The following is a 19701-nucleotide window of genomic DNA, read 5'->3' on the forward strand; positions in this document are numbered from 1 at the left end:
TTCCAAATTGGGTTGAAAAGAAAACTTTTATCATGTTAATTCTGCCTTTTTTCAGCGCCTTGGGGTGTAGGCTACATTAAGCTTAACTAATAAACAGAGAAGTTTGCTGAAATGAATGAAATGACATCATCTAGCCGAGAAAAAAAAAGAAGGAAATTCTTTTAGACTGATCGAGTTTATTGTCAGCAAATGGTGTCCAAAAGGGAACATCTTTTATTTCTTTTTTTCCCCAAGTAATTTATGAAAGTAAATTGCTTAAGATTGAGTGGAATTTATTATCTTTAATTTACTATCTTCTGCTTTTATGTTCAATGAACTTTTTAACTGGCTATCTTTAGTTTTTCCATTGTTTTATTCTTGTTATTATTCCTATTTATTTTTAATTTCGTGGTTCTGGGGAACATCAACATCCTTATAAACACAAAGAGGATTAATAACATTCTTTTGCAGACATTAAGGCACATTTTTTCATAAAACATTGTTTTAAAAACAACGGTCTTGGAGAAATAGGCGTGACTGTAGTCTTCAAAATCACCACTAGGTGTCACTGAATTTGTCACAGTGGACCTTTAAACCAGCGTTTTTAAATAATTTATGAATAAGGGCACACTTTTTTCCTCTGAAAAATAGCATAAGCTACACCACAAACCAATAATGTTAAAAAAAAAAAAAAAAAAAAAAAAAAAAAAAAAAATATAAAGCCCATCTTTTCAAAGTGCCTTGACTAGAAATCAGATAAACTCAAGAAAAGAACATTTTATTATATTTCATTCTACTGAGAAACGTGGGCCTGTTTAGATGAACACAGAGCTGCTTTTTAAACAATTAGGTGAAATTGGATAATCTCTCACAACACAGTGGTTGAAAAACACCGCTTCAAAGCAAAGACAGTGAATTTCACTTGAATAAATGTGCAGCTACAACAGTTCATATCAACGTGGGGTTTTTTGCGAGCTGTCTTCATGTGAGCCACTTCTCCATGCAACTCCTGAACACTGTGAAGTTTGAGTGCCACTCAGTGTGCTTCACTCCGGCGTGAACACACACCGAGATGTTGCCTCGCGCATCCAGCGTCTTCAACCCAAACGAGTCGTCCATGTAGAACTTCGTAGAACAGGAAAAGAAAAGAGGAAAATGTGGAGACTGAAAATAAAAACTCTGGAGGGCAAAAAGTGAAAATGGGAAACAAACGTTTTCCTGTTTTTTTCATTCATATCAAAAACATTAAGCAAGAGATCCTCAATGCTGCAGGTTTTAGATGTTTCCCTGCTGCAACACACCTGACTCTGATCGGTGGTTAATTAACAGACGTGTGCAGAACGTGACATAAAGCTACTCGAGGTTCATTTCATCTGAGTCAGGTCTGTTGTAGCAGGAAAACACCTAAAACCTGCAGGACCGAGGTAGCCTGGCAAGCCAGATTCTCTCACTGTACCAGCATAGAGTCTGGGGATTCAATCGCCTCAAAGGATCTAGGGAATTAGAATTTTTTATGATTTATTTTAATGTACACTAGAAAATAGTTATAGAATAACATAAAATCATGATTATATAAAGTAAATCTTCTATAAAATATTGCTGGATTGTTTTCTTTTCCTATTTATCTCAAAGGCAAAGTTGCTAATTACATCATGTTCAATTATATCATATAGTTATTTATTCTCCAGTGAGTGGAAACGTATTGGATGACTCACTAACATCCACTGAAGTAGTTTATTTACAAAAATATCCTCCACATTCATGAATATGCAAGAAAAAAGCTTGTAAATAGTTTCCCACTACAGGGTCACTCTGCATGAAAGGGTTGAAAACATTAAAAGTTCTACATTTAGACTTCTCTAGCTTATTACCAGACTAGTTTAACAGTGTAGTACTATTACACTTTTCCTCTGTGAAATATGTTTTTCCCAGCATCAGTAATACTATCTTTAATCTAGAAATAAATGACTGTTAGTAGTACTACTGTAGTAAATAACTGTTAGTAGTACTACTGTAGTAAATGACTGTTAGTAGTACTACTGTAGTAAATGCCTGTTAGTAGTACTACTGTAGTAAATGACTGTTAGTAGTACTACTGTAGTAAATGACTGTTAGTAGTACTACTGTAGTAAATGACTGTTAGTAGTACTACTGTAGTAAATAACTGTTAGTAGTACTACTGTAGTAAATGACTGTTAGTAGTACTACTGTAGTAAATGACTGTTAGTAGTACTACTGTAGTAAATGACTGTTAGTAGTACTACTGTAGTAAATGACTGTTAGTAGTACTACTGTAGTAAATGACTGTTAGTAGTACTACTGTAGTAAATGACTGTTAGTAGTACTACTGTAGTAAATGCCTGTTAGTAGTACTACTGTAGTAAATGACTGTTAGTAGTACTACTGTAGTAAATGACTGTTAGTAGTACTACTGTAGTAAATGACTGTTGGTAGTACTACTGTAGTATATGACTGTTAGTAGTACTACTGTAGTAAATTACTGTTAGTAGTAGTACTACTGTAGTAAATGACTGTTAGTAGTACTACTGTAGTAAATGCCTGTTAGTAGTACTACTGTAGTAAATGACTGTTAGTAGTACTACTGTAGTAAATGACTGTTAGTAGTACTACTGTAGTAAATGACTGTTAGTAGTACTACTGTAGTAAATGACTGTTAGTAGTACTACTGTAGTAAATGACTGTTAGTAGTACTACTGTAGTATATGACTGTTAGTAGTACTACTGTAGTAAATTACTGTTAGTAGTAGTACTACTGTAGTAAATGACTGTTAGTAGTACTACTGTAGTAAATGACTGTTAGTAGTACTACTGTAGTAAATGACTGTTAGTAGTACTACTGTAGTAAATGACTGTTAGTAGTACTACTGTAGTAAATGACTGTTAGTAGTACTACTGTAGTATATGACTGTTAGTAGTACTACTGTAGTAAATGACTGTTAGTAGTACTACTGTAGTAAATGACTGTTAGTAGTACTACTGTAGTACATGACTGTTAGTAGTACTACTGTAGTAAATGACTGTTAGTAGTACTACTGTAGTAAATGACTGTTAGTAGTACTACTGTAGTAAATGACTGTTAGTAGTACTACTGTAGTAAATGACTGTTAGTAGTACTACTGTAGTATATGACTGTTAGTAGTACTACTGTAGTAAATGACTGTTAGTAGTACTACTGTAGTAAATGACTGTTAGTCGTACTACTGTAGTAAATGACTGTTAGTAGTACTACTGTAGTAAATGACTGTTAGTAGTACTACTGTAGTATATGACTGTTAGTAGTACTACTGTAGTACATGACTGTTAGTAGTACTACTGTAGTAAATGACTGTTAGTAGTACTACTGTAGTAAATGACTGTTAGTAGTACTACTGTAGTAAATGACTGTTAGTAGTACTACTGTAGTAAATGACTGTTAGTAGTACTACTGTAGTAAATGCCTGTTAGTAGTACTACTGTAGTAAATGCCTGTTAGTAGTACTACTGTAGTAAATGCCTGTTAGTAGTACTACTGTAGTAAATGACTGTTAGTAGTACTACTGTAGTAAATGCCTGTTAGTAGTACTACTGTAGTAAATGCCTGTTAGTAGTACTACTGTAGTAAATGACTGTTAGTAGTACTACTGTAGTAAATGACTGTTAGTAGTACTACTGTAGTAAATGCCTGTTAGTAGTACTACTGTAGTAAATGACTGTTAGTAGTACTACTGTAGTAAATGACTGTTAGTAGTACTACTGTAGTATATGACTGTTAGTAGTACTACTGTAGTAAATGACTGTTAGTAGTACTACTGTAGTAAATGACTGTTAGTAGTACTACTGTAGTAAATGACTGTTAGTAGTACTACTGTAGTATATGACTGTTAGTAGTACTACTGTAGTAAATGACTGTTAGTAGTACTACTGTAGTATATGACTGTTAGTAGTACTACTGTAGTAAATGACTGTTAGTAGTACTACTGTAGTAAATGACTGTTAGTAGTACTACTGTAGTAAATGACTGTTAGTAAGTACTACTGTAGTATATGACTGTTAGTAGTACTACTGTAGTAAATGACTGTTAGTAGTACTACTGTAGTATATGACTGTTAGTAGTACTACTGTAGTAAATGACTGTTAGTAGTACTACTGTAGTAAATGACTGTTAGTAGTACTACTGTAGTAAATGACTGTTAGTAGTACTACTGTAGTAAATGACTGTTAGTAGTACTACTGTAGTATATGACTGTTAGTAGTACTACTGTAGTAAATGACTGTTAGTAGTACTACTGTAGTATATGACTGTTAGTAGTACTACTGTAGTAAATGACTGTTAGTAGTACTACTGTAGTATATGACTGTTAGTAGTACTACTGTAGTAAATGACTGTTAGTAGTACTACTGTAGTATATGACTGTTAGTAGTACTACTGTAGTAAATGACTGTTAGTAGTACTACTGTAGTATATGACTGTTAGTAGTACTACTGTAGTAAATGACTGTTAGTAGTACTACTGTAGTAAATGACTGTTAGTAGTACTACTGTAGTAAATGACTGTTAGTAGTACTACTGTAGTAAATGACTGTTAGTAGTACTACTGTAGTACATGACTGTTAGTAGTACTACTGTAGTAAATGACTGTTAGTAGTACTACTGTAGTATATGACTGTTAGTAGTACTACTGTAGTAAATGACTGTTAGTAGTACTACTGTAGTATATGACTGTTAGTAGTACTACTGTAGTAAATGACTGTTAGTAGTACTACTGTAGTAAATGACTGTTAGTAGTACTACTGTAGTATATGACTGTTAGTAGTACTACTGTAGTATATGACTGTTAGTAGTACTACTGTAGTAAATGACTGTTAGTAGTACTACTGTAGTAAATGACTGTTAGTAGTACTACTGTAGTAAATGACTGTTAGTAGTACTACTGTAGTATATGACTGTTAGTAGTACTACTGTAGTAAATGACTGCTAGTAGTACTACTGTAGTAAATGACTGTTAGTAGTACTACTGTAGTACATGACTGTTAGTAGTACTACTGTAGTACATGACTGTTAGTAGTACTACTGTAGTAAATGACTGTTAGTAGTACTACTGTAGTAAATGACTGTTAGTAGTACTACTGTAGTACATGACTGTTAGTAGTACTACTGTAGTAAATGACTGTTAGTAGTACTACTGTAGTAAATGACTGTTAGTAGTACTACTGTAGTATATGACTGTTAGTAGTACTACTGTAGTAAATGACTGTTAGTAGTACTACTGTAGTACATGACTGTTAGTAGTACTACTGTAGTACATGACTGTTAGTAGTACTACTGTAGTAAATGACTGTTAGTAGTACTACTGTAGTAAATGACTGTTAGTAGTACTACTGTAGTATATGACTGTTAGTAGTACTACTGTAGTAAATGACTGTTAGTAGTACTACTGTAGTAAATGACTGTTAGTAGTACTACTGTAGTAAATGCCTGTTAGTAGTACTACTGTAGTAAATGACTGTTAGTAGTACTACTGTAGTAAATGACTGTTAGTAGTACTACTGTAGTAAATGACTGTTAGTAGTACTACTGTAGTAAATGACTGTTAGTAGTACTACTGTAGTAAATGACTGTTAGTAGTACTACTGTAGTAAATGACTGTTAGTAGTACTACTGTAGTAAATGACTGTTAAGTAGTACTACTGTAGTAAATGACTGTTAGTAGTACTACTGTAGTAAATGACTGTTAGTAGTACTACTGTAGTATATGACTGTTAGTAGTACTACTGTAGTAAATGACAGTTAGTAGTACGACTTTAGTAAATGTCTGTTAGTAGCACTACTGTAGTAAATGACTGTTAGTAGTACTACTGTAGTATATGACTGTTAGTAGTACTACTGTAGTAAATGACTGTTAGTAGTACTACTGTAGTATATGACTGTTAGTAGTACTACTGTAGTAAATGACTGTTAGTAGTACTACTGTAGTAAATGACTGTTAGTAGTACTACTGTAGTATATGACTGTTAGTAGTACTACTGTAGTATATGACTGTTAGTAGTACTACTGTAGTAAATGACTGTTAGTAGTACTACTGTAGTAAATGACTGTTAGTAGTACTACTGTAGTAAATGACTGTTAGTAGTACTACTGTAGTATATGACTGTTAGTAGTACTACTGTAGTAAATGACTGCTAGTAGTACTACTGTAGTAAATGACTGTTAGTAGTACTACTGTAGTACATGACTGTTAGTAGTACTACTGTAGTACATGACTGTTAGTAGTACTACTGTAGTAAATGACTGTTAGTAGTACTACTGTAGTAAATGACTGTTAGTAGTACTACTGTAGTAAACGACTGTTAGTAGTACTACTGTAGTAAATGACTGTTAAGTAGTACTACTGTAGTATATGACTGTTAGTAGTACTACTGTAGTAAATGACTGTTAGTAGTACTACTGTAGTAAATGACTGTTAGTAGTACTACTGTAGTACATGACTGTTAGTAGTACTACTGTAGTAAATGACTGTTAGTAGTACTACTGTAGTAAATGACTGTTAGTAGTACTACTGTAGTATATGACTGTTAGTAGTACTACTGTAGTAAATGACTGTTAGTAGTACTACTGTAGTAAATGACTGTTAGTAGTACTACTGTAGTAAATGCCTGTTAGTAGTACTACTGTAGTAAATGACTGTTAGTAGTACTACTGTAGTAAATGACTGTTAGTAGTACTACTGTAGTAAATGACTGTTAGTAGTACTACTGTAGTAAATGACTGTTAGTAGTACTACTGTAGTAAATGACTGTTAGTAGTACTACTGTAGTAAATGACTGTTAGTAGTACTACTGTAGTAAATGACTGTTAGCAGTACTACTGTAGTAAATGACAGTTAGTAGTACGACTTTAGTAAATGTCTGTTAGTAGCACTACTGTAGTAAATGACTGTTAGTAGTACTACTGTAGTACATGACTGTTAGTAGTACTACTGTAGTAAATGACTGTTAGTAGTACTACTGTAGTATATGACTGTTAGTAGTACTACTGTAGTAAATGACTGTTAGTAGTACTACTGTAGTATATGACTGTTAGTAGTACTACTGTAGTAAATGACTGTTAGTAGTACTACTGTAGTAAATGACTGTTAGTAGTACTACTGTAGTATATGACTGTTAGTAGTACTACTGTAGTATATGACTGTTAGTAGTACTACTGTAGTAAATGACTGTTAGTAGTACTACTGTAGTAAATGACTGTTAGTAGTACTACTGTAGTAAATGACTGTTAGTAGTACTACTGTAGTATATGACTGTTAGTAGTACTACTGTAGTAAATGACTGCTAGTAGTACTACTGTAGTAAATGACTGTTAGTAGTACTACTGTAGTACATGACTGTTAGTAGTACTACTGTAGTAAATGACTGTTAGTAGTACTACTGTAGTAAATGACTGTTAGTAGTACTACTGTAGTAAATGACTGTTAGTAGTACTACTGTAGTAAATGACTGTTAGTAGTACTACTGTAGTAAATGCCTGTTAGTAGTACTACTGTAGTAAATGACTGTTAGTAGTACTACTGTAGTAAATGACTGTTAGTAGTACTACTGTAGTAAATGACTGTTAGTAGTACTACTGTAGTAAATGACTGTTAGTAGTACTACTGTAGTATATGACTGTTAGTAGTACTACTGTAGTAAATGACTGTTAGTAGTACTACTGTAGTAAATGACTGTTAGTAGTACTACTGTAGTAAATGCCTGTTAGTAGTACTACTGTAGTAAATGACTGTTAGTAGTACTACTGTAGTATATGACTGTTAGTAGTACTACTGTAGTAAATGACTGTTAGTAGTACTACTGTAGTAAATGACTGTTAGTAGTACTACTGTAGTAAATGACTGTTAGTAGTACTACTGTAGTAAATGCCTGTTAGTAGTACTACTGTAGTAAATGACTGTTAGTAGTACTACTGTAGTAAATGACTGTTAGTAGTACTACTGTAGTAAATGACTGTTAGTAGTACTACTGTAGTAAATGACTGTTAGTAGTACTACTGTAGTAAATGACAGTTAGTAGTACTACTGTAGTAAATGACTGTTAGTAGTACTACTGTAGTAAATGACTGTTAGTAGTACTACTGTAGTAAATGACTGTTAGTAGTACTACTGTAGTAAATGACTGTTAGTAGTACTACTGTAGTAAATGACAGTTAGTAGTACTACTGTAGTAAATGACTGTTAGTAGTACTACTGTCATCACTAAACTCTGCTCCAGTTCGTGTCCTCAAGCCCTTTTGGAGCCAGGCTAACATTACAGCCACAACAGGTTTTTTCTTTTCTCCATCTTTCCTCTCATTCAAATCACGTCCACTTCAATGTGAACACAGAAGCGAGAGAACAACGTGACGTGAGGCGTGACGTTGTGGGCTACAGCAAATGCGTTGTGCGTCTAAACCGGTCTTAACAGTAGATTTCTTTTGAGGCGACTTTTTATTAAAATCAACAAATATAAGCTGGAATACGTGGTGAAGTCGTAGGAGGGTATACTGATTGCTGGGTGGGCACTATACGCTGAAAAAAATACTCCCGGTATGCAAAGGGATAGAATTTTATAAAGCTGGTACTGCGTACCGCTGCGTACCGGCACACTTAAAGCACTGATCAGGACAATGGAGATGAGACGTCAGTAAAGCGGCAGCCTACCGCGTCCGGAAGTGTTCAGTAGAGCGAACGCAATAGAAGAAAATAAACATGGTGTGCAGTACAGAAGACATAAATGACCTGAGTCGTTGTTGCTAGATGGCGTTATTGGCAACTCGCTGTTGCTTTTTTAACCTAATCATAAGTCAGAAACTACAACTGAAGGAAACAAACTCCTGCTATGCTAGGCTCCTCGCATCAACCAATCAGAGTGTCTGGTTTGTTTAAGACCGATACGAATCTCCGTTAAGGGGAGGGACTCCAGACTGAGTCGCTCTGTACGGAATGTATAGAGCGCTCCAGTCTGCTGGCCAGGCTTGGATTGAGGATCCCTGAGAAGCTAATCAGAAACAGCTTTCTGGAAGCATCTCCAACTCCTTCATGAAGGTGAATAAAACTGGTTTTTGGTTCGCTTTTTACCTTCTGCTTCTTCATTTCTACAACATCTTCAGTGCTGTTGTAGAATCCAAAATGGCTGTGCAGAAAAGAGGAGAGGCAGTTCAGTGGCAAAGTCTGCCCCGCTGAAACTTTGCAACATGTAGAACTGAGGAAAAGTCTGGATGCAGTCCTACTTTGTTTTCTTAACTCTCTCTTTAAAACTGCCAGACTTTAATGGTAACTTTTTTAAGTAGTCTGTGGCGCAACTGAGAGGAAAAACCAACAAACCTGGACTGCCATGGAGTGATGACGCCATCGTCCGGTCCTCCAATCAGCACCAGCCTCTTGATGCGCAGGAAGTTCTCCCTCCATGCTGGGAAGGTGCAGAATGTCCATTTTTTACAGAAATAATATTCATTCTAATGTTAAGAACAAAGATGACGCAAGTAATTTTATTACCTGTCATTTTACTGGAAGGTGTCTCGCCATTAAGCAGGGGGAGAAAGTTGTTGTACTTCAGGTAGCTGGATCTAAAGTGAGGGTCTGCAGAGAAAACATGAAGTTGTGAAGTGTCTTCAGGCTGGATGGGATGCCATCAAGAGGCTCCACACAGATAAAGACTTCTGTTCTTACCGTTCCAGTAGTTGCATACAGAACATTTCTGTCCAAATTTGTTGTAGCAGATAAGATGTACCGTCTTCTTCACACATTTTGGAAACAGACACTTCAGGTAGCTTGTTACTGTGAAGGGAGATCCCACTTTCTCAGTTGTACTATTCAGATATTCTCTTCACATTTCACATGAAGCTTACTGACCTCCGTACTGTCCAGCCAGGGGCGACGACAGTGCAATGAAAGTGTGCACGTTGAGATCCGGCATGGTGGAGAGAACTCCTCTGCAAATTAACCCACCTTTAGAAAACACGGATAAAAGAAATTACATGAGAAATTCACAATAAAATGTGCTTTTTTAAAAAAATGTGGTGTAACGTTGCTGCGGTCTACACTGTAAAATATGACTGGTTGGTTTCACTAACATAAACATGCTAACTTGTTGCTTAAAAACGAATCATGTCTTTATAGACTGCATTTAATTGACGAAAATGGTTTCAATTTGAGGAATTTTTACAAACTCAGAAAATGTGATTAGGATGAAAGTGAAACAGTTTGTGAAAGAAACAAATTAGTTCACCTTCGAATTAGATACGAAATTCATCATGACATGTTTAGATCCTTCTGTTATTTACAAATGTTCTTGTTTTAAGCTACACTGTTGATTTTTAGATTTTTTTTCACTGTTTGTCACATTGAGTTGCAACTTAGACCATGTTGGAACAGACCTGAACCATGTTGGAACAGACCTGGACCATGTGGAACAGACCTGGACCATGTTGGAACAGACCTGGACCATGCTAAGCCAGACCAGGACCATGTTGGAACAGACCTGGACCATGTTGGAACAGACCTGGACCATGTGGAACAGACCTGGACCATGTTGGAACAGACCTGGACCATGTGGAACAGACCTGAACCATGTTGGAACAGACCTGGACCATGTTGGAACAGACCTGGACCATGTTGGAACAGACCTGGACCATGTTGGAACAGACCTGGACCATGTTGGAACAGACCTGAACCATGTTGGAACAGACCTGGACCATGTTTGCAGCAGGACCTGGACCATGCTGGAACAGACCTGGACCATGTTGGAACAGACCTGAACCATGTTGGAACAGACCTGGACCATGTTGGAACAGACCTGGACCATGTGGAACAGACCTGAACCATGTTGGAACAGACCTGGACCATGTTGGAACAGACCTGGACCATGTTGGAACAGACCTGAACCATATTGGAACAGACCTGGACCATGTTGGAACAGACCTGGACCATGTTGGAACAGACCTGGGCCATGTTGGAACAGACCTGGACCATGTTGGAACAGACCTGGACCATGTTGGAACAAACCAGGACCATGTTGGAACAGACCTGAACCATGTTGGAACAGACCTGGACCATGTTGGATCAAACCAGGACCATGTTGGAACAGACCTGAACCATATTGGAACAGACCTGGACCATGTTGGAACAGACCAGGACCATGTTGGAACAGACCTGAACTATGTTGGAACAGACCTGGACCATGTTGGAACAGACCAGGACCATGTTGGAACAGACCTGGACCATGTTGGAACAGACCAGGACCATGTTGGAACAGACCAGGACCATGTTGAACCAGAACTGAGCTATGTTGGAACAGACCTGGACCATGTTGGAACAGACCTGGACCATGTTGGAACATGCCTGGACCATGTTGGAACAGACCAGGACCATGTTGGAACAGACCTGAACCATGTTGGAACAGACCAAGACCATGTTGGAACAGACCTGGACCATGTTGGAACAGACCTGGATCATTTTGGAGCAGACCAGGACCATGTTGGAACATGCCTGGACTATGTTGGAACAGACCTGGACCATATTGGAGCAGACCAGGACCATGTTGGAACAGACCTGGACCATGTTGGAACAGACCTGGACCATGTTGGAACAGACCAGGACCATGTTGGAACAGACCTGGACCATGTTGGAACAGACCAGGACCATGTTGGAACAGACCTGGACCATGTTGAACCACAACTGAGCTATGTTGGAACAGACCTGGACCATGTTGAACCAGAACTGAGCTATGTTGGAACAGCCCTTCGACCATGTTTGAACATGCCTGGACCATGTTGGAACAGACCTGGACCATGTTGGAACAGACTTGGATCATATTGGAGCAGACCAGGACCATATTGGAACAGACCTGGACCATGTGGAACAGACCTGGACCATGTTGGAACATGCCTGGACTATGTTGGAACAGACCAGGACCATGTTGGAACAAACCTGGACCATATTGGAGCAGACCAGGACCATGTTGGAACATGCCAGGACTATGTTGGAACAGACCAGGACCATGTTGGAACCCCCCCGAACCATGTTGGAACAGACTAGGACCATGTTGGAACAGACCTGGACCATATTGGAGCAGACCAGGACCATGTTGGAACATGCCTGGACTATGTTGGAACAGATCAGGACCATGTTGGAACATGCCTGGACCATGTTGGAACAGACCTGGACCATGTTGGAACAGACCTGGACCATATTGGAGCAGACCAGGACCATATTGGAACATGCCTGGACTATGTTGGAACAGACCAGGACCATGTTGGAACAGACCTGGACCATGTTGGAACAGACCAGGACCATGTTGGAACAGACCTGGACCATATTGGAGCAGACCAGGACCATGTTGGAACAGGCCTGGACTATGTTGGAACAGACCAGGACCATGTTGGAACAGACGTGGATCATATTGGAGCAGACCTGGACCATGTTGGAACATGCCTGGACTATGTTGGAACAGGCCTGGACCATATTGGAGCAGACCAGGACTATGTTGGAACAGACCTGGACTGTGTTGGAACAGACCAGGACCATGTTGGACCATGCCTGGACCATGTTGGAACAGACCTGGACCATATTGGAGCAGACCAGGACCATGTTGGAACATGCCTGGACTATGTTGGAACAGACCTGGAGCATGTTGGTACAGACCTGGACCATGTTGGAACAGACCTGGAGCATGTTGGAACAGACCTGGACCATGTTGGAACAGACCAGGAGCATATTGGAGCAGACCAGGACCATGTTGGAACAGACCTTGAGCATGTTGGAACAGACCTGGACCATGTTGGAACAGACCAGGAGCATATTGGAGCAGACCAGGACCATGTTGGAACAGACCTGGAGCATGTTGGAACAGACCTGGACCATGTTGGAACAGACCAGGAGCATATTGGAGCATACCAGGACCATGTTGGAACATGCCTGGAGCATATTGGAGCAGACCAGGACCATGTTGGAACAGACCTGGACTATGTTGGAACAGACCAGGACCATGTTGGAGCAGACCTGGACCATGTTGGAACAGACCTGGAGCATGTTGGAACAGACCTGGAGCATGTTGGAACAGACCTGGACCATGTTGGAACAGACCAGGAGCATATTGGAGCAGACCAGGACCATGTTGGAACAGACCTTGAGCATGTTGGAACAGACCTGGACCATGTTGGAACAGACCAGGAGCATATTGGAGCAGACCAGGACCATGTTGGAACAGACCTGGAGCATGTTGGAACAGACCTGGACCATGTTGGAACAGACCAGGAGCATATTGGAGCAGACCAGGACCATGTTGGAACATGCCTGGAGGATATTGGAGCATACCAGGACCATGTTGGAACATGCCTGGAGCATATTGGAGCAGACCAGGACCATGTTGGAACAGACCTGGACCATGTTGGAACAGACCAGGAGCATATTGGAGCAGACCAGGACCATGTTGGAACAGACCTTGACTATGTTGGAACAGACCAGGACCATGTTGGAGCAGACCTGGACCATGTTGGAACATGCCTGGACTATGTTGGAACAGACCTGGACCATATTGGAACAGACCAGGACCACGAAGAACAGAAAACAGTCATGTTGGAAAGATGCTTAAGCTCATGTTGTTTCCCAGTTTGTTCCCACAATGGGAGCAAAATAAAGTCTCTCTTCTGAAGACCAGAAGTTTCAGCAGCTATATTTCCTATATAAGCTCATTAAAACACACCATGCTCATTTTGACCTTGTACATTGACTGTATGAGTTTCAAACCAAACACCGGTAACTCAGTAGGCTCTGAGAATTGTTGTATGAATTTGCAGTTTTCCGCATCTGGTGATATATAAAACCAATAAAGCACTAGCGTGCAGAAACTGTGACATGAAAAAGCAACTCTGCTTGTGCAGGTGTGTTTGTAAGTGAACATTTAACCACATTTATTCATACTCAGCTGCTTTATGCGTATTTCAATAACTAAGGTCAGGGAGTTTGAGAAAACTTGTTTTCTGCAATTGGATTATTTCTTTATGCAGATTTTCATGCCTTTTTGGTCAAAAACTATCCTGTAGTAAGCATCTAAAGATACTTTTCATTAAATATTTATTCATTAACATTAAACCAATGTATAACAGTTATATGGGACAGTATAACTGAGAGTGGAGCCCCCCATGGCCCTTCCTTCTGTTTGGCTAGAATCAGATTCCCTTTTACTCATAGTGGCCATCTAGCCTTTCATTTGAGGCACTGACGACTTTGGCTTGATTTCAGTGACTTGATTTCGGCTTATACTTGGTAAGTTTGGCCAACACTCAGCTGATATGTTTAAACAGGATTCAACCTTGTGAAAAACACAGAAGATGGACTCCATCTGGGTGCCTGCGCATGATTTCCTCAATGTCCTTGCTGAAGCCGATGACCTGCTGCCACATTGGCTTCACGCTGGCCTTGTAATCAAACCGACTGATCGTCGTCACTTCGGTCCCTGGATGCACCTGGATGGAGATTCAGACAAAGAGAAGGCGAGGTGTTTGTGTTTTCATCTTGGTGTCAGGTGTTCACAGCCACTTGCTCTGAGGAACTGAGAACGCCGTGGGAACAGAAATCTATACCGTCTCAGTTTCCACTTCATTGAAAATCTGCCGTTTCTCAGTAATGGCATCCAACCACATGTCAGAACAAGGTAGGACAGGAAGAAAACACCAATATTTGACATTTAATTGTATTTTTTCTGTTTATCCAGCATCACAGCAAGCTGGGAGATTGTCTTGTTGTGCTGAACCGATCAGAGGGGAGCTCGGTACTGTTCTGTAATCTGGTCATGGCTGTTATACATGTTCAGGCTGGACCTGATGAGGGAAAACAAAGGAAAGCGAGTGTGATGGACTGTTACGGCCCAAACTTGCTGGAATGTGGAGGAAGATGTCCCAACACCCGCACAAGACTTGGATTGGCCAGCCTTCCGCATCTCAGCCTCTACCCTTGGTGCTTTAGGATTGGTGGAGGACTTTTCAGGGCCAAGGCTCATTGGCTACCTCCTCCGCCACTCTCCTATTTAAGGGACATCATCAGCCTCATTCAGGGCAGCTGTGTTTGAGTGTGACACAGTTTGCCACTGTTGTACTGTTTGTGGGTTTTGCTGAGGTTTTGCCTTCTGGGACTTTTTGACTTGCTGTAGAGTTACAGAACTTTTAGTATTTTTGTCTGTGATTACAGAGCTGTTTGGGTTTGTGTTATTGTATTAAGAAAGTTATCTCTTCCGTATTGGGAAGTTTTGAGATATCCCTTATTGTTTTGGTAAATTTGCCTATTTGTAAATACATTTATTGGTGAACTTTAGTTACTTGTTCTGTTTTATGTTACCATCCCTTTTTAAACCCCTAGACTCCACAGGGGTCGTAATATGGAAGGAAATGAGCAAAGAGAAGCAAAAAGGAGACAACGAAACGTCAGAAGACAACAATTACAACCAGAAGAGAGAAAGCAGAGAACCAGCTGCTACACCTGTAAAGAAACTTCAACCTCTGTAAGAAAACAAAGCAGACAATCACTGGGAGCACTTAACAAAAGACAAACTAGAAAAAATATTAATAAAACCAGCAACAAGTACGAAAACAAGACTGTGGCTGCTGGTGGTTAAACCGGCAGAACACAACAGTACGATCATGCATACGGCAGCTAGAAACAGGCAACGAACCATGAGTGTGATCATGCAAATGAGGAAATTTGCATGAAATTTCCATGAAAAGGACAATTTGTGCAATTACAAAAACTGCAAAATGAGCTAAAACTGCAAGCACATCCGAGACAATCAGCCAACCCAGACATGGGACCACGCGGACCCACCCAGAGAGGCGGAGTGGCAGCAAGACGTGTCATGTTTGTCTCATTCACCTTTGTCAGGATACACCAACTTCTCCATCTTCGTCCATGTCAGCCAACGTAATTCCAAAGATTAGGGACACAGAAGCAGTTTCTTCCTGTTGTCTTCACTTCCTGCTGATTTTACTGACTGGAACTTGTTAGCTATCATCCCTCAGTAGGGGAGATATCTGACTACCATGGTCTGTAAGGACGTATTTATCTCCGTTCTTAACCTAGAGTGTCGGCCAGAACACTTGACTAGGCCATGTTAGCCAAACCTTAATTCCACACAAAGGCCGTCAGAACAAAGACTATAAAACATGTAGACCGTATAAATACCAGCATAAATACCACTTACGCGATTAGCTCAGCCTGAGCAAAAAATTAACTATAAAACAAGCATTTTCCCTCATAATAAACACACAGACACTCTCCCAGAACAAATACTCCACATTTTCCATTAGTCCAGGCCTGTGACATGTTTCATGGAAACGTGACTGGTCACATGAGCGCTTTAATTCGTCTTTAACTCAGAATAAAAATCAAATCTCATCTAAAAAGATTTTTAAAAAAAAAAAAAAAAAAAAAAGACTTAATAAACATAATTACGAATAAAAACTTAATGAGTCTATCAACATCTAATTCAGATTTAAAATAATTATTCTGGATTAAACGTAAATCTGAAGTACGGAGGTTTATTCTGGCTTTAAACCTGCTTACGTTCATTCCACTTTAACGTGATTCCAGTTGTTCCGCGCATGTTGTTCCTGAGCAAGCTTCGGAGACTTTTTATTTCTCCTCCTCAGCTGAGGGACATGACGTAGTCTTCCATGTTACAGGCGAAAAGAAAAGAAGCAGGAGTTGTCGTTGTTTCCTTCCGTAGGACGTAAAAACATCCCGTCCTCCTGCTGACCAATCAGAACCCTTCACAACCCCCAGATAACAAACAGAATTTAATCAAGGCAAATAAACTTGTGTGCAGGTGTGGCTGCCTCCCGCCTGCCAGCTGCTGGGAAAGACTCCAGCTTCCCGCGACTCTGACTGGAATAAACACAAACGATCCTCCATCCTGTTGTCAGAAAAAGCTGCAGAATCCAGCGATGGTGTGGGCGACGGTCAGAGTCCATCATGAAAGATGGAAGACACGATATTTCAGCGGGACCATGTCAGGCAGCGCAGCTTCGTCGGGGTGTTTGACTAACCTGCCTTCAGTCCACGTCAGACACAAACATCTACTGGATTCTTCTCAGTCTCAATGGATGCAGGTTTCTTTATTCTCTCTGAGCAGAAGCTGATGGAAACTATGGAAATGGCACTGATTCTGGTCCTGCATTTGTTTCTGTTTAGTAAAAAGATCCGTAAAGAGTTTGGACGACTTTTTTCTGCACGATACAAACAAAAAATGTAACATTTGTTTGTTTTTGTCCATTTTGTTTAATTTATTGTTGAATTGTCTACGATTTTATGTTTATTACAGACAAATGTCTCATACGGAAGAGTATTAGTGCCACTGAATAAAAAAATATATATTTTTGTGAATTTAATCTCAGAATTCTGAATTTAATCTCAGAATTCTGACTTTTTTCTCAGAATTCTGAGTAGCCATGCACCTTGCACAAGCAGCAGTTCTGACAATCCTGAACTGAGGCTTACACGCTATACACCTGCATATCACGTCAGTTTTTTGGCAAGACTGACAAATGTTGCTTTCATTTTATGAAAGAATGGAATGGGAGTACAGCTACTGAAAACATAGGTGTTAAACTTTTAGTCTTAACTTGTAGTTAAAACTCTGAGATTAAAGCCAGAATTCTGACTTTTTTCACAGAATTTTTTTTTTCTTCAGTGGTCCTAATATGTTTCCGTAGTCTCATTTCACTTGCAGAAAAGAAAAATGCAAAAATACTCTCAATAAATGAACCAAACGTTTTTTCTTCTAACAGAAACATGGAAAAGTCTCGTATCTTCAGTCATTCCCTGCATCTTTTCAGCACAACGTGTTTGTTAGTAGTGGGACATTAAGTTGAACTAACTGGAAAAGCAAACAGTTTCTTTATTTAAAGGACAAAGATGTGGAAGAATTGCAGCTCATAACACGGATCCTGACAGATGAAATCAGCTTTAAAGGCAGATTAAAGACTTTTTAACAGTTTTACTCTGAACCTTTGCCTCCTCATGTGACGAGCTGCTTCAGGCCTGTTTCATCTCCTACCTTGGTAATGAACTCAGACAGCTTAGTGAACTCTTTGGGTCCATCAAAAATGCCGTGCACGATGATGACAGGCTTGTACGTGTGCACGCAGCTTGCAGCCAGCAGCAGGAGCAGCAGCAGGGTCTTCATCTGCACCGGGTCTCAGGTTGGTCTGGACCGGAGGGAGAACGAAGCGATCAGGTGTGTCTCGCGCTGATGGCTCAGACACACTGTGTGCTGTATGTGTGTTCTTATAAGCCACGCACGCGCCAGCTTCCTCATCTCACCACGGTTTCTGTTTTCTTTTGCCTGTCTGGGTGGTGTTTCAAACCGCCGGAGGATTTTACACACAAGTAATCAGGCCAAACAACACAGATGCATCAGAAATTGATAAAACTGTTCTTCCTGCCACTTATCACCCTGTAAGCTGTCAGTCTACACCCACGTGCAAGCAGCCGAAGTGCCTCTGAGCAACAGAGTCTGCACTTGTTTAAGAACAAGCGCAAACATGTTCTTAAACAGAAAAAAAAAAGAGATAAATGCACACGTATATACACATACATGTATGTACACACACGCACACACACATATAGACCCACACAGGCCAACTCCAGATTCATGGTCCCTGCAGAGAACAAAACCATTGACTGTCAGGAGCGGCGAAAACTAGCAAGTTAAATCAGAGAGTCAGAAAGAAATCTACCTGCTGCTAATGAATAAACTTGCTGGATGACTCAGTGACTGTGCCACATGCTGAACATTCAGAGTGGAACGTGTTCAGAGAAGAGTGATCATGCCAATGTGACCCCGCCCGCCTAGGGCTAGAGGCACGCCAGGAGAACCCAGAGACCCGGGTAACCGACACAGGCACAGACCCCAACCACCCCACTCCAGAGCCAGCCAGGCATCCTCCTAGGAGGTGGTGAACAAGTGCAGACTTAAAGCTCTACCAGGTAACGTTGCTGAGAGACATGCTCCTCTGGTTGAAGTGGTTCCTCGTCCAGGGTCACAGGGAAGCTGGAACCTATCCCAGCTGGCTTTGGGCGACAGGCAGGGTACACCCTGGACAGCTCGCCAGTCCATCGCAGTGCCACACATAGACAAACAACCACCCATGCTCACACTCACTCCTACGGGCAATTTAGAGTGACCAAATAACCTAACATGCATGTGTTTGGACGGTGGGAGGAAGCCGAAGTACCCGGAGAGAACCCACGCATACACGGGGAGAACATGCAGACTCCACACAGAAAGGCCACTGACTGAACCCTTCCCCAGCCAAGGATTGAACCAGTGACCTTCTTGCTGTGAGGCCACAGTGCTAACCACTGTTCCACCGTGCAGCCCTAATTTTGACATATCTGTTAAAAAGCATGAATAAATGTAATTATCTGGCAGCCCCCTGCCATTACCCCACAAGCCCCAGTTTGAGACCACTGGTGTAAGCTGCAGTCCTCAAAATGAAACCTGGAGTTGGAGGTAAAAGACTGAATCTAATCCTGACAAAAACTGTTGTCTGATCATCACAGCCATGTTTGTTCTCAAGCAGCACGATCAGAGGCCATCCTGTTTACATGTTTAGCTTCATTTGCATAAACATGACGAGGGACACAAACCAATCAGATCAAGGAAAAACTTTATTTATTCACAGATGTTCATTCTAAAAGGC

The 19701-nt window shown here is 40.1% G+C and overlaps 1 protein-coding gene across 1 annotated transcript; it reads right to left on the reverse strand.

Moving 5' to 3' along the window:
* Nucleotides 1–960: 960 nt before the first annotated feature.
* On the reverse strand, nt 961–18182 carry LOC306755849 (lysosomal thioesterase PPT2-A-like; the record flags this gene model as incomplete). Its single annotated transcript, XM_079240405.1, has 8 exons — nt 961–1104; nt 9086–9140; nt 9332–9416; nt 9503–9586; nt 9677–9784; nt 9860–9955; nt 14319–14472; nt 18054–18182. 8 exons carry the CDS (start codon nt 18180–18182, stop codon nt 961–963), a joined length of 855 nt encoding a protein of 284 aa, XP_079096531.1.
* Between the last annotated feature and the right edge of the window lie 1519 nt (nt 18183–19701).

The sequence above is a fragment of the Telmatherina bonti genome (genome assembly GCF_933228915.1).
Source record: "Telmatherina bonti genome assembly, chromosome: 5".
Classification (NCBI taxonomy): Eukaryota; Metazoa; Chordata; class Actinopteri; order Atheriniformes; family Telmatherinidae; genus Telmatherina; species Telmatherina bonti.